General features: G+C 44.8%; 1 protein-coding gene across 1 annotated transcript in view; it reads right to left on the reverse strand.

Moving 5' to 3' along the window:
- Positions 1 to 12,343, reverse strand: part of f8 (coagulation factor VIII, procoagulant component) — a 36,360-nt gene extending 24,017 nt beyond the window's left edge. The window contains exons 1-6 of the mRNA XM_007891318.2: positions 12,071 to 12,343; positions 10,722 to 10,825; positions 3,880 to 4,002; positions 2,863 to 3,075; positions 2,519 to 2,701; positions 1,030 to 1,251 (exon numbers count right to left, since the gene is read on the reverse strand). Of these exons, the coding sequence (XP_007889509.1) occupies positions 1,030 to 1,251; positions 2,519 to 2,701; positions 2,863 to 3,075; positions 3,880 to 4,002; positions 10,722 to 10,825; positions 12,071 to 12,222 (997 nt within the window). The 5' untranslated portion in view covers positions 12,223 to 12,343. The remainder of the gene's footprint in view (positions 1 to 1,029; positions 1,252 to 2,518; positions 2,702 to 2,862; positions 3,076 to 3,879; positions 4,003 to 10,721; positions 10,826 to 12,070) is intronic.
- Between the last annotated feature and the right edge of the window lie 4,132 nt (positions 12,344 to 16,475).

Genomic DNA, 16,475 nt, shown 5'->3' on the forward strand with positions numbered 1-16,475 from the left:
AGGGAAAAGTTTAACATTTTTATCTGTTGAAATCAAGTGTTTTTTCATTTTTGTCTCGGCTTACAGTTAATTGCAATGTTTTAACAGAAAACAAGGTGTGTATGCAAGTCCAGGCTTACCATTTGACTTGTTTGTGTTCATCAAGGTGAGGCATGTCGGTGCTGAATAATACAACACTATTTCCTGAACAGCACGTACACAGGGTTATGATTCAATACAGAGTAATTGACACCTACCTCTACGTAATCCACCTCAAAACTGACCCAAGTCCCCTCTATGGGATTCTCCAAGCAGAGATTACCAACCCCTCAAACTGAGCTGGATTCTAAACTAGTTCTCAGTGGCGAATGGGCAGCATATTATTACTGTACCATCCAGTTGTCACTTAAAGAAAAGAATGCGTCAGAATAGCTCAGCTGGTTTCATTCTCACCTCTGGGTCATAAGATGATGGGTTCAAGTCCTGCATTGGCATTAAAAGCACACGGTCTGGGTTAACACCCCAGTGCCGTGCTGGGGGGGCTACTGCATTGTTGGAAGTGCCGTCCTTTGGGTGAAATGTTAAACCAAGGTCCCGTCTGCCTGTTCAGGTAGACATTAAGGATCAAACGGCAGTATTCAAAAAGAGAAGGGACTATCCCTGGTGTCCTGGCCAACTATCCCTCCAGATACAATTCTCATTCGCCTCTAGGCTGTTTGGGGCACATTACTGCACACAAATTGGCAGCTGCACTTACAACCACAAAATACACAGTTATACTTAATGGTACAATTAAAAATTACAAACATGACTGTTTGTGGGATATTGCGGTGGGCAAATGGCTGCCGTTTTTCGCCCACAAAATTCGCAGTCAATTCACTTGACAGTATATTCTGTGAAGTGCTTTGAGCCGTCTCAACGACGTGATAATGCTCTGCATTAAATGCAAGGATTATTATTATTATAGTAAGTTCTGTTAATAGCAGGACATTAAGGTTACGATGCGTTAATAGAGATGTTTTACACCATACTCCCTCGCTGCCACTCTACCTTGCTGATGCTCTGGGTTCTGACAGGACAGCAGCCACTTGCTCTTGGAGCTCGGACTCATCTCAGCTGTTGTGAATGCCGTGGGCGCCAGTTCGATGGAGACAACTCTGTGCCCGCGCAGCAGGAGCCCGTTCCCACTGAAGTAAATGGAGAACAGGTTTGGCACCGAGCCCATGGCGATGAGGTGCCAACTCACATCTCTGTTTTTGCAGAGATTCAGATCTGAAAAGCAGTCACAGCAGAATATACCAATAATACTTGCATTTAATATAGCGCTTTATCACATCTTCGAGATTTCTCAAAGCGCTTCACAGAATACATTGTAAAATGAATTGACTGATTATATTATGGGTAAAACATGGCAGCCAATTTTGCACAGCAATGTCCAGTAAGCAGTCATGTATTGAGTGACCCAATTTTTTTTAAAAGGGATTATTACTCCCGGAAAGCGATCCGACAAACATCTATCAACGGGGTTCCTACTTACGCCTGGGTAAACAGAGGCTTGTGGAGTAAGGAAACTTGCCTAAGGTTTTGCCCTGCCCAGGAATCAAACCTAACTCCTCTCACTTGCGAGGCAAGCACTCTTACCACTGCCCAACAGGACTTGACAGACACCAAACAGGAATCACCAAACATCTTCTTTCAATGGCATAGTTCATGTTATCTGGACTTAAAATCTATCATTCGTAATTAGAAATTATAGTGAAATTGACCAATACCCTCTTCCTCTGTGCCCCAACCTCCCCCATCAGAATACGTTGCTTTATCTTACTGGATTCCTTATACATTGGTTTCTTTTCTTACTCTTAGCTGTTTTGGGTCCCCAAGACAAATGACGCAATACATGAAATTAATAATATTTTCACAGGTACACATCGGCCATGATCTCATAGAATGGGTATCCCTTGATACCCTGAACAAACAAGTAGTTGAGACCAAAGTTACGTTGGTCTCATGTTGTTGTCAGGTGCTACTAATATCTAATTCATTATTAATTAATTAATGGAGGGAATCCAAAATGGAGTTCCAGAAAACAGAAACAGAATGGGTGAAAGTGGGCAGGGAATCTGAAGTAGGCCTGTGTTGCAAATTAAATGCAAAGATCAGTGTGGAGTGCTGTAGTGCAATGGTTAGTCACTCGCCTCGCAAGTGAGAGGGTTCGATTTGGGACAAAACCTGAGGAAAGTTTCCTTACTCCACACACCTCTGTTTACCTAGCAATAAATAAGAACCTTGTTGTTAAAAAAAAATGGTCATTCAATCCACGACTGTTTGTGGGACACTGATGTGTGCAATTGGCTGCTGCGTTTCATCCACAAAATACACAGTCACTCCACTTTACAGTATATTCTGTAAAGACGCTTTGAGATGTCTCACCAATGTGATTGGTGCTATATCAAATGCAAGGATTATTATTACTAATTTAGAGGTTAAAAGGATTTATCTGCAGCACATAGCACAGGCCTGTGAAGGTGATGGCACTGACCTGGTAAGGAGGAGTTGATGTAGCCATTGATGGAGTACATGAGACGTTTGCTTTTCCGAGGCCCTGGGATCTTGTACTTGATTCTGTCCGTTTCCAGGTACCAACTTTTGCTTTCATCAATGACAGAAAACAAGAGCACAAACTCTTGTTGGTTGACCTGCTTTCCCAGTGAGTTCAGAGTGCCTGAGGAGGCAATCATACACCCATTTCAAACCACTTCTCATTTGTAAAAATATAAACCAACTAGTGACTATCCTCCTCGGGCGAGGTGAGCAGGGTGTCTTGGAACTGAACTGACGCCAAGGTGACATGCCTGGCAATGGAATGTTAGAGTTCTCACTCACCATGCTTACAGATGAGGATTGCTCCGATCAGACCCGAGTTGAAGTCCCTCACTTGATCCACGTGTGAAGAGTAAGCGGACGTCAGGCAGCGTGAGTCGCCATCCAATGGCCCCAGGTTGTCGGTGATCTCCCAGACATACACGTACTCGCCTTTGGGTTTTACCACATCATCTTCCTTCTCGGAGGCGGATGTGTGGTCATTGTACGAAGCACCTGAGCATGGAATATTTCTTTGTTATTATTACTGTACTCCTTGCATTTGATATAGGGCCTTATCACATCTTCGAGCCATCTCCAAACGCTTCACACAGTAAACTGTAAAGTGAATTGACTGTATATTTTGTGGGAGAAACCCTGCAGCCAACGCTGCAATCCCACACACAGTCGTGGATAGAGTGACCACATTTTTTTTTCAAAGGGATTGTTACCTCCGGAAAAAGCAATCCACCGATCGACTAACAATCGAGTTCCTATCTACTGTTAGGTAAACAGAAGCGTGTGAAGGAAAGAAACTTGCCTCAGGTTTCACCCTGCCCAGGAAGCAAACCCAGGTCCTCTCGCTTGCGAAGCTACTCCAGTAACACAAGAGAGATGAAAGGGAATAATATTGTAAGTGTTGTGCTGACTCAATAACCATCTAGAAGCTTGCCATGGTTCACAAGGGGAAGGTTGTTTGGCTTTACCTGGTTAATCTGCAGCAGTTACCCTCTCCCTAACCCCCCCCCAACCATCACGCACTCTGTGGTCCTTTAACCTTGGCTCGGGACAACCTGTGTCTCCCTCCATTGCCAGACACACAGAAACTGTATGTGAAGCTTTCAGTAGTTTGGGTGAAGACTCTTAAGTGTGGTCATGGGTTTATGCATGTCTCAGACCAAAAAGTAAAGCTATTTTTGCCAGTGGGGCTGTGGAATCTAAGGCTGAAACTGGAGCCCATCGCCTCTCTGGTTCACAGCCTCTGGCACATGAGGTGCATTACTCAACAGCTGACTGTCTAACGCATTATGTGTGACTCACCTTCAGACATCTTCCAGTAGGAGATCCCATATGGATGAATACTGTACGGGCGCGAGGCTAGATTCTTAAAGTGGATTATTACTTTGTCGTTGACTTCGGCTCGAATGGTGGGTCCCAGAATCCCTAGAAGAGACAGTAAGATGTCACTTAGGTGTCAGCCTTGGCCAGGTCGGCAGCACTCGCACCTCTGAGCCCGAAAGTTGTGGGTTCAAGCTGCACATCAATGACTTTGACTTCACATAGTCTAGGCTAGGGTGGTGCTGCATCATTGGAGATGCCATTGTATGATGAGACGTTAAACAAGGTTGCCTGTTCAGGTGGACATTAAAGATCCCATGACACAACTTGGAAAGTGAAGGGACTTTCTCGTAATGTCTAACCCAACAATCCTCCAGGTAAAATTGGTCATTGACTTCATGGCTTTTTGTGGGACATTGCTGTGTGCAAATTTGGCTGACATGTTGGCCTACAAAATACACAATCACTACAATTCACCGTAAAATCCTGTGGAGACATAATATTTACTACTTTTTCATATTATACTAGTTAACATGCAATGACAATCCTTGCATTGGATACAGCCTTTCCCTTTGATTTGAATATTAATAATATTCATTGAATTTGATATCTTATCATGCTGTTAAGACATCTCAAAGAGCTTAACAGAATATCCTGTAAAGTGAATTGACTGTGCATTTTGTTCAGGAAAGAAAGCCGCTGTATCAAATGCAAGGATCGTGATCGCATGTTAACTAGCATAGTGGAGTCCTGTAGCTCAGTGGTTAGAGCACTCGCTTTGCAAGCGAGAGACCTGAGTTCAATTCCAGGCAGAGGGCGAAACCTTGGGCAAGTTTCCTTACTCCACACGCCTAATAATAATCCCTCCAAAAACCCAAAACAATAATAAATTGGTCATTTTCAATCTACGACTGTTTGTGGGACATTGCTGTGCGCAATTGGCTGCCGCGTTTGCCCACAAATATACAGTCAATTCACTTTACAGTGTGTTCTGTGAAGCGCTTTGGGACGTCCTCCCGACGTGAAAAGCGCTATATCAAATGCAAGGATTATTATTATTATTATTATTATTATAGTATTAAAAAAATAGTAAATATCTTGTCACAATGTTTTATATGAGATTGCATCCCAGTGTGTGCCTGTTGTGCTGCATCTGAGCTGTCTCTTATATGCTTTGGAAATATGTACAGTAAATCCAGGCTACCACACCGCACTCTGGGTGTCCGGAATTGGAATTGGAATCTAGCTGGACCAGGCCCGAAACATTTCTGTGGGGCCAGGCACTGACTGACCCTGATCCTGGCATTAACTGGCATTTTCAGCCCTGAAAAAAGCCAGTAAATTCCAGTGCCAGCATTGTAATTATCCTTATCCATAGGTAGGGTGGTCCTAACTGGATAAGCAGTGGGAAAGCTTATCGGACAGTGCTACTGATGGCAAGCTATGCAATTTTAGCTGGTTAGACTCCAGCGGTTACCCCAATGCACACTCTGGGGTCCCCAAGTCTTGGCTCTTGCCAACCTGCACTTAATACTTTCTGGGAATTAGGTAAGCCGGATGCATTCCTCCAAGGAGAGAGTATGTATTCCATACCAACAATCTATCTCTAAAATGTCCAGCTGTAGGTGGGATGCATGGATTTGTCAGTTTGGTTTGGATGCTCTTAAATATGAAAACCTGTGATGGGTTTCCACGTGTGTCAGATACACATACGAAAATTACAATTAGCTGGAAATTCTCCCCATCCAACCAGCTGGGGGGTTTTAGTATATATAAAGTAAGAAAAAAACACCCAAAGTCCTGGATCACAGAGCGCAAAGTATCCCCTGAGGCAGTGATTGATGTGAGGTAGAGACTGATGGATGTGGATTCTGATATGAACAAGGTCCACTCATTACAAGGATTGGTGTTTGCAGCCCACTCAATCCCTTTAACACAATCATTGCTCACAATACAGTATAAATAGCGCTATTGCTTCTCATACTATAGATGGACTATAGATGGACCAAAGAGCGAAATGTTTCATTGCCTTCCTCCCCAACCCTTTCTCCTTCTGTTGACCTTGTAATATTTCATCCTGCTTGGCCACTATTTTAAGACTAACTCTCCCAGCGACAGTTTGATTCCATCTTCTGAACTCTACCCTTCCTTCTTCTAAATGTTCCAATAAATCTCCGCACGCACAATGCTCGGGGATCGCTTTAAGTGCAGGTCAACTCTACTTCCCAGCTGCCAGGATGAGCAATGGAAGTTTCCCAGTTTCTGGGTTCTGTGCAGTGTCACGTTTACTGCCCTGTTTGGACCTCCTCTTCTTCCTCCTTCTCTTCGACCAAGCCTACATCCCACCTTCCCCTGGCTTGGCGTCAGGCTCCACTACTGTTAAGTGCTCTGAGATATATAAACGCAATTTGTTCTTGTTGCAGTAGTTGGTGGACCAGACATGGCTTTCCTCTCTCTCTCACACACTCTCTCTCTCTCTCTCTCTCCCTGTACTCTGCAAAAAGGAAGCAGAGCCTTCTCCATTACAACAACAACAATAACAAAATTACATTTGTAAATGTCGGGAGGACATCCAAGGCTCTGAACATTTGGGGATCAGGACCCGGGCATGGGGTGGGGGCAGGGCTGGGATGAGTGAGGGCAGAGGGGGGGTAGGAGGACGGCTGAACTCATGGTTGAAGAGGATGGTCTTATTCGTGCCTTGAAAGAGGCAAGGGGGGGAGCAAGGTGAAGGGACTGGATGGAGTTCCCAAGAGTGGGGCAGAGAGGCTGATAGCCCAGTCGCCGATGGTAGGGCAGGTCGTTTGGGAGACATGCAGTAGGCTGGAGCCTGCTGAAGGGAGGGAGCAGACAGGTTGATAGGTGGTTAGCATGTCAGAGAGCTAGGAGGGGACAAAGCCGTGGAGGGCCTTGCAAGTGTGGATGAGGATTTTGAATTCTATCTTCCGAGGGATGGGGAGCCAGTGGAGCCGGGTGAGGGTGAGGGTGATAGGGTCATGGAGCCTAGTGCGGGAGAGGACACAAGCTGCAGAGTTCTGGATGATCTGCAGCTTGTGGAGGGAAGAGTTTGGGACGACACTGCAATAAATCAGGGAACAGAGGGTCACTACAGATATATTGCCCTGCACAGCCTTCCTCCCCTCTGCATCCCCATTATGTGGAAATAAAAACTCAATTGGTTCAAAGACTTTAAAGTTGTAGTACTTGTGACCTTCCTAAAGCCCCCAAATACCATCCAGTCTTAGCCTGTAAGACTACGTTGCTTTAAAATTTAAGATCGGATTTTTTTTAAATCCAGTCTTAATTTGGGTTTCTTTTTAATAATTAGTTATTACAAACTACGAGCTTCCAAACTAAATCTAGATGCAAGAATCATCCACAATCCTGGGTTGATCATACATTTTAAAACAAAATGGTCTTTCAGAGTAAGCCAGGGTGTTATTTTGAGCTTGTTGTGTTTCTGCCTCCTGTGTAATTCCCAAAATTGGTGTCACGTGATTACATGCTTCGGGAATTATCTCATCCTCTCTCCTAATCTTTTCAGCCTTGGTGGTATCCGGCGATGTGAGCCCTCGCCCTTCACCTAGCTTTTGCTATGAAACGAAGAGGCAAAAAAAAAGAATAGGATCTTAGACTCTACTCTTAGTACAGAAGGAAGCCATTCGGGCCTATTGTGCCTGTGCTGAGCTATCCAATTAATCCCACTCCCCCTACTCTTTCCCCCGTAGGCTTTGCAATGTTTTTCTTTGCAAGTAAATATCCAATTCCATAATAATCCCTTCAAAAAAATAAATAATAATTTGGTCACTTCTGAGCATTTCTCTAATTGTTAATAGTAGACAACAACCACAACGGCAACAAAATTACATTTGCATAGCGCCTTTCATGTCAGGAGGACTTCTCAAAGCGCTGGACAGACAGAGTCTTGGACACGATCTGGGGATCGGGATAGGGGAGGGTGGAGGGCAGGGGGTCGGAACTAGGGCGATCAAAAGCACAGTCGAAGAGGAGGGTTCTTGAGGTGGGTCTTCAAGGAGGCAAGGGAGGGGACGAGGCAGAGAGACTGCAGGACGGAGTTCCAAAGGGTGGGGGCAGAGTGGCACAAGGTCTGTCCACCAATAGTGGGGAGAACGAGGCGGGGGACATGAAGCAGGCCGGAGCCCTACGAGCGGAGGGAGCAAGCAGTATGGTAGGGTTTTGGAGGTCACTGAGGTAGGGGGGAGCAAGATCATGGAGGGCTTTGAAGGTGAGGACCAGGATCTTGAACTGTATCCTCTGAGTGATGGGAAGCCAGTGGAGTTGGACGAGGATGGGGGTGATAGGGTCACAGAGCCTGGTGTGAGATAGGGCACAGGCAGCAGAGTTCTGGATGATCTGCAGCCTATAGAGGGAGGAGTTGGGGAGGCCAACAAGCAAGGAGTTGCATAGTTAAGCCTCGATGTAATAAAAGCATGTCTGAGGGTTTCGGAGCCTGTGGAGTGAGACAATGGCGGAGCTGGGCAATGTTGCGGAGGTGGGAAGGCAGAGCGGATCATGGCACAGATGTAGGGTAGAAAGGATAGTTGAGGGTGAAACAAGACCCCAAAGTTCTGAACTGGCTTAGTAAGGTGGAGTGTGCATCCATGGATGGTGATGCTGTCAGCGCCTGAGGTGAAGAGGCACTGATGGGAGCCAATCAGGAGAGCCTCGATCTTGTTGACATTCAACTGAAGAAAGTTAGCTCTCATCCAGGACTTGATGTCTGACAGACATTCTGAGGAGGGTGTAGCAGACTGAATGGCAGAGGCAGCAGAGCAGATCCCCTCGACTTTGGATTCGAGAAGTCCAGCGTCGCAGTTGCCATTTGAGGTAAGGATGGGCGAGGGAGGCGTGAGAGGGTGGACGGAGGAGCCAGTTGATTATGGAGAAGAGGAGGCTGGGGTTGTCCTTGTCTTGGAGTAGAACAACAACTTGCATTTATATAGTGCCCCTGACACAGGGTAGCTTCCCAGAGTGTTTCAATGCTCGACGACTGCCAACAGTTAAAGCAATAACCTTTGCCTTTAATATAGGCTCTTTAACCGTAACTAGTCAAAGAGCTTCACAGATACAGTAATAGTTGTCTTGTGTAGCGACTGTGTATTTGTAGGCAAATCCAGGAGCTAATTTGCACATAGAAAAGTGACCACAAACAGCTTTCAGATGAATGACCGACCAATCTTACCTTGAAAGGACTATTGGCCAGGACACTGGGAGAAACACCATTCTCTTTTTAACTTGTGTCTTAGGAACTTTAATGCCCACTTGAACATGCCGACAGGACTCGGGATCAATGTCTCGCCTGTCAGGACAGCATCTCCAACAAGGCTGAGCTCAAAACCCCGCAGTGGGGCTTGAACCCGCAGACCAGAGCACGGCTGGCTGACCCAAGCTGAGACCCCACAAATAGAACAACCCAACAATTGGAAAATACAACAGGGGAGAGAAAACCAGCATCAATCACAACATGACATAAATACTGAAGAAATACCAAGCTGTTATTTGTTGTGCCGGATGGTGTACAGAGGAAATAGTCTCAGTAGCTGTGAACTATCAGTGAACAGCACAAGGTTTGAGCTGTTATGCTTGGCAGCAGCAAATGTAAAGGATCGTGTGGTCAACCCTAACCAGTCAGATTGTGGTCAGGTCGTATTAAGGTCAGATTCTGTAAACTGGGAGTTTGCTGGGGGAAAGAGGAGATGGAGGCAGATGAGGGGGGGTTTTAGATTGACGTTGGATGATGGGATGTGTGTCAGAGCACGAAACACAGCAGTGCACTCATTCTTCACGATTGGAAGTGGCATTTCATCTGCTTTCTGCATACAGCAGAATTAAACCCTCGAAAGGCAAACTACTGCAGGTGCTAGCCTTCTGAAATAAAAATAAAACATCTGGGAAGACTCAGCAGGTCAGGAAGCATCTATGGAGAATAGAAAGTGAGTTAACGTTTCTGGTCAATGACCTTTTGTTAAGTTGTGACACAAACTAGGTTGTCGTTCTGATGAAAGGTCATTGGCCTTAGACGTTAACTCCTTTTCCTCTCTCCATAGATGCTGCCTGACCTGCCGAGTGTTCCCAGCGACTTCTGTTTTTAGAACTAAAGTGCCTTCCATCAACCGAAACCTCCTGTGCTTGGTGTTTCAGGACTGGAGCAATCAAAGACAGAGAAAGCCACCGGCTGTGCTGCCCAGTTTTTTTTTACTTCAGACACAAGGTTCGTTACTGAGCCCGGCATTATTATTATCAGGCGTGTGGGAGTAAGGAAACTTGCCCAAGGTTTTGCCCTTCTGGGAATCAAACTCAGATCTCTCACTTGCGAGGCGAATGCTCTAACCACTGAGCTACAGGACTCTGTCTCGGGCTTGTCTAGGGCAACAAGGAGACTAGCTTGTGAGGTGCTACCTGGATAGTATCTGACTCGTATCTATGGAGACCTGGGTCACTCACCATATAACCCAGAGAAAATAATAATACTCCTTGCATTTGATATAGCATTTTATAATGTCATTGAGACGTCTCACAGTGCTTCACAGAGTATACTGTAAAGTGAATTGACTGTATCTTTGTGGGTGAAACCAGAAGCCAATTGCACACAGCGGAGTCCCACAAACAGTCGTGGATTGAGTCACCAAATTAGAATGTTTTGGGGGAGGGATTATTACCCCCCGGAAAGTGATCTGCCAATTGACTAACTACCAGGTTCCTACTTACTCCGAGGTCAACAGATAAGCCTAGCAACTAATACAGTCTAACTCTCCACGCTCCTCGTCCCCTCCGCAATCTCAGATGTCAATGTCATTTCTTACCCATCCACTTAGGCTTCGTCTCCGGTGTCAGAAACTTGGAGTCTTTAAACTCGACGTAAACTGTCTTCCTGTAATGAGTGGACGTGCGGGAAGGGGATACAAAACTGCAAAAACAAATGCAAGCTTAAACACACCAACAACGCCTACAAATACACAGTCACTACACTTCACAGTAAAATCCGGTGAAGCGTTTCGAAGTGTTTGAACAACGTGAATACCAAATGGTCTATACCAAATGCAATGATTATTAATGATAGTTAATAAAGATTTCTCCCTGTTAGCCTTGCTCCCTTGAGTTTTTCTGAGCTCTGCAGCACTCTGACTGGGAGGCAAGTTACTTTTAGACATCTGCCAACACTGCCGTGATCCTACTTGTTGGAGAGCCCCAGGGTTGCTTCACTCAGATTTTCCACCCCGTCTTCTGTCATGAAATGTTCTGAATTTTCCAAAGTGGGACAACTGGTTTTAATAATAGTAATAATCCTCACATTTGATATAACGCCTCATCACATTATTGAGACATCTCAAAGCGCTTCACACAATATATTATAAAGTGGATATTGTATTTTGTGGGCAAAACCCGTAGCCAATGGCACACAGCAGTGTCCCACAAACAGTCAGTGACTAATTGTTTTCTTTTTGGAGAGACTATCACCCTAGGAAAATAATCCTCCAATTGACTAACAACCGGGTTCCTACTTACTGCGAGGTAAACAGAGACATGTGGAGTAAGGAAACTTGCCTAAGGTTACCCCCGCCTAGAATCAAACCCGGGTTTTCTCGCATGCAAGGCGAGCGCACTAACCATTACACCACAGGACTACACAGTTTATGGTCCAGACAAGCTCCCATTCCTTCTAGTCCCCTCTCCTAGACTTCCATATTCCCTTCTTCCTCATGGGTGCATCACCTTCTCTTAAATACACTGATGCTAGGCACTTCAACCAGAAGAGTTCCACATTCTCACCACCCTCTGTGTGGAGAAGTTCCTCCTAAATTCCCTATTAGATTTAAGGTTAGATACAAAGTGGTTGTTGTTGTTGTTGTTGTTGTTGTAGATGACCAGAAGCTATCTTATGTTTATGTCCTCTAGTTATGGACTTACCAGCAAGAACATAAGAATTGCTAAGGAAAGAAAACCAGAGTCCATCCAGTTCGCTTTCCACCATTCTGGCGTTCTCATGCACATGTCATGTCCCAAACTGTGTTCTGTCTCCCAAGATATTATTTCTTAAACCAGCTACCTCATTTGCAAATATAAACAGCTTATCAATGGTCCACCTTATCGAATCCTTTAATCTTCCCGTACACCTCTAATCAGCTCTGTAATTTTAAATGTTTATACTCACCTATATCTCGCTCCCAGCTCAGACAACAGATCGCTGTTCAGGTAATCCCAGTTAAACTCCACAGCTGCGATGTAGTATTCCCTGACTGTCGTCCCTGCATCTTGGACAGTGAGGAGCAGAAGCAGCAAGCCACACAACACTGAGGTCCTCATGTCTGCGTTTACTCACTGGGCTTCTGGTGTCCTGGCCTCAGCGACCTGTTCCAGTCAATATAGCTGCACAAAGTCTGGGTGCGACACTCGATTGAGTGAGAATGGGCCTGGATGGCGGAAACTTCCAGAGTCTTTTGCTTTCCTGGGGATGTTTTGCTTTCTTCAACTCAGAAGCAGGAACTTGTTAAGGAAGACTAGGTCAGCATATTGGCATGCTCTCAAAAGATAGCACGATTTACAGCCAACCAGAGGCCCTGAGCTCGGGAGAGAAAGCCATCAGGATTTGGCCAGCCTTCCACTGGCACACGGAGTTCTCACCACCCCCTGGGTTGACACAGTGAGGCGTGTAAATCTGGGCAGGACGTCCCCAGCACCAGCAAGAATCCCTTCCTCACGCAGCGAGACTGGCCCTGAATACCTCTTCAGAAAGTCCAATACAGGGCTTTATCTTTAACGTCACTGATTTTTTTTCCCTCTTTTTTGTTATTGTTATTTTTTTAAACATTCAAACAAAGAGGGCTTGTGATTTTACCAGAGAATACAGCCTTACTGGAGTAACATAGGAGTTAGTGGGCTTGACAGGGGAGCTGCAGTAACAACAGCAACAACAACAACATGCATTTATATAGCGCCCCTCACACAGGGTAGTGTCCCAGAGCGCTTCATCATTAGTTATTGACAATGGGAGCTGACTCGGAGGAGTTAATATTGCATGAAAACATAAGAATTTGCTAGGCAAAAGAAAACCAAGGTGCATCTAGTTCGCCCTCCACCATCCTGGCAGTCGCTTGACATGTCGTGTTCCAAACTATATATTGTATCCTGAGATATTATTTTCTAGCAGGAATCTATCTAATTTGTTCTTGTAACAAATCTATCTAATTTGTTCTTGAACTAATGACACTTTCAGCTTGACCGACCGACCGACCGACCTACCTACCGACCTACCTACCTACATTTTCAAGTTATTGTGCTTGATAGTGTGGGGGAGCTAGAGTAACATTGGTAGCGATAATCAGTGGAGATGTTACGCGTGAGTTTAGATCTTCAGAAGTCATCCTCAAGCTATATAATGTTCTGCTCAGGCTACCCCTAGAAATACTGTGTACAGATCTGATCACAAGGGCCATGATCAAGCCCCATGGAAGCCGTGTAGAGGAGAACAATGAGAATGATCCCCACTGTTAGAGGAATGAGCTATGACAATGATTAGACAAGCGAGGGGGCTTCAGTCATGAGAGAAGACATATTGGATAGGACCTTACAGAGCTGTATAACATTTTAAATGCGATTGAAAAAGTAAACCCAGGACAATACTTTCGGATACACCAAGAGGTTTAGAGTTGCGAAGCGCAATTTCAAGACAGGCACCAGGAAGAATTTCTTTACCCAGAGAATAATTAATGACTCGAGCAGGTTACCAGGAAGTATAGTTGAGGCCAGGACACTGGACTCATTTAAAAATAGCTTGATGCTGTGTTGGGAAGATGGTAAAGAGGAAAGATGAGATCAAATGCACATTTTTTCTTCTTTGTTCAGCTGGTGCAAAATGTAATCAGGGTCTCTTAATTGCAAGCCTGGCTCAGTTGATAGTCCCCTCACCTGAGTCAGAAGATTATTGGTTTAAACCCCACATCGGGCTTGCAACTCATGTAGTATAAAGCCAACACTCCAATGTGGTGCTGTTGGTGTGCTGTGTTGATCAAGGTGCCGTGCTTCAGATGAAATGTTAGACCGAGGTCATGTCTGCCTGTTCAGGTGATGTTAAAGATCCCATGGCGCTATTGTGAAAAGATAAGGGTGTTCCTTCTGGTGTTCTGTCCAACAACCCTCCCCAAATAATTCATTCACTCTTTGGCTGCTTGTGGAACATGGTTGTGTGCAAATTGGCTGCTGCGTTTCACCCACAAAATACAGTCACTCCACTTTACAGTATATCCTGTGAAGCTTTGGGACATTCAGAGTGAGGGGGGGGAGGAGGGGAGCTATATAAATGCAAGTTGTTGTTGTTGTTGTTCTCCTGGTGTTAAAGGCATTATACCAAATTCATAAAAATAATAATTAAGATTTGTAATAGTTAATAATAATTATTAATAATATTTGCATTTTATATAACGCCTTTCAATTATTATTATTGTTATTGTTATTAATCACTTTAAAGCTGTGGTGTGCCATTTCATTCAATGCAAAGCAACGTCTAACAGTGTAGTATTCTTCCAGGTCACGAGAGGGAGCACGTTGCCACTTGTTGCTCACATGCCCCCTCTAGTGGCAAACATATATCTCATCTTCCTTGGTACATGGGTCACGTATGATCTCTGCCTTAAGGCGCTGATGTGGGAGACTGTCTTATCTCTGCAGAGCATCCATGTCTCAAAATGCATAGTGGGATACATCCAGTTTGGATCCTCTCTGAAATCTGGAACCGTTGACGACACTCTGTGATGTGGACGCCCACTTTATGAAGGACTTCAAGACCATGGAGAGGATGCAGTTGGACATTTATTTGGATGTTACCAAAGATGAAAGGCTGGAGAAACTGGGGCTGTTTTCACTGGAATAGAGAAGGGATGAGAGAAGATATATTAGAAGTGTTCCAAATGATGAGAGGTTTGAGCTGAGTTACAAGGTTCAAGGAGCCTCAGGCGTCAAGTCAGATTATGGCTAAAGGAGACACCAAACAGGGGACTGACATCCGAGTGGAATTCCTAATCGAAGCATTGGGCATTGTGTCATCCTAGCTCAGTGGGCAGCACTCTCACTTCTGAGCCAGAAGGTTGTGGGTTCAAGCCCCATCTCAGTACTTGGAACTCATATAGTTTAAGCTAACACTCCAGTGCAGGGACTGCAGTGTGCTGCGTTGTTGGAGGTGCTGTCATAGGAACATAGAAACAGGAGTAGGCCAGTCAGCCCTTTGAGCCTGTTCCGCCATTTAATTATCTCACGGCTAATCTATATCTTTACTAGAATTTCAAATCCAATTTCCGGCTTTCTTACCGTATCCCTTAATACACCGACCAACCAAAAATCTGTCAATCTCTTTCTTGAAGGTGTGAATGGATGAGGCATCCACGACCTTTTGGGGGAGAGAGTTCCAGATTTCTACCACCCTTTGAGTGAAAAAATGCTTCCTAATTTCACTCTTAAATGGTCTGGTTCTAATTTTAAGACTATTCCCCCTTGTTTTGCATTCCCCCAACATAGGAAATAGCTTTTCTGCATCTACTCTATCAAATCCCTTTATCATCCTAAAACCTCTATCAAATCACCCCTCAATCTTCCAAACTCGAGAGAATACAATCCAAGTTTAAGCAGCCTTTCCTTGTAACTTAACCCTTTTTGGCCTGGTAACATTCTGGTGAACCTGCGCTGCACCCCCTCCAAGGCCAATATATCTTTCCTGTGGTGTGGTGCCCAAAACTGAACACAGTACTCCAGGTGGGGTCTGACTAACGCTCTATACACCTGAAGCATCATTTCTTCCCCTTTGTTTTCCAGGCGTCTCCAGGTAAAGGCCAACATATTATTTGCCTTTTTGATTATGTTTTGCACCTGGGAACGAGTTTTTAGTGATTTGTGGATATAGACACCCAAATCTTTTTGCTCTTCCACAGTTCTTAATTTCTCCCCGTTAAGAAAATATTCTGCCCTATCTTTTTTCAGTCCATAGTGGATGACCTCGCACTTCCCTACATTGAACTTCATCTGCCACAGCTTTGACCACTCACTTAATCTGTCTTAAGTCCCTCTGTGAGTTTCTACTCCCATCTTCACTACTTGCTGAGCCTTCTATCTTAGTGTCATCCACAAACTTGGATATAAAACTTTCTGTTTCTTCATCCAAGTCATTTATGTATATGGCAAAAAGCTGAGGTCCCAGGAGAGACCCCTGGGGGACACCACTTGTCACGTCCTCCCAATCAAAGAACGTTCCCTTAATCCCTACCCTCTGTTTTCTGCCTCCCAACCAATTGTGAAGCCACGTCACAAGGTTACCTCCGATTCCGTGCGCTCCTATTTTTGCTAATAATCTTTTGTGTGGAACCTTATCAAATGCCTTCTGAAAGTCCATGTAAACGACATTCTCTTATCGACTATTTTAGTGACTTCCTCAAAAAATTCAACTAGATTAGTTCGGCACCACCTGCCCTTTACAAACCCATGCTGACTCCCTTTGATAAACTCATACCTCTCCAAATGTTCAGTCACTCTGTCCCTGATGATGGATTCCAGTAACTTCCCTACAACTGAAG

Source organism: Callorhinchus milii, unplaced genomic scaffold (assembly GCF_018977255.1).
Source record: "Callorhinchus milii isolate IMCB2004 unplaced genomic scaffold, IMCB_Cmil_1.0 Scaffold15, whole genome shotgun sequence".
Classification (NCBI taxonomy): Eukaryota; Metazoa; Chordata; class Chondrichthyes; order Chimaeriformes; family Callorhinchidae; genus Callorhinchus; species Callorhinchus milii.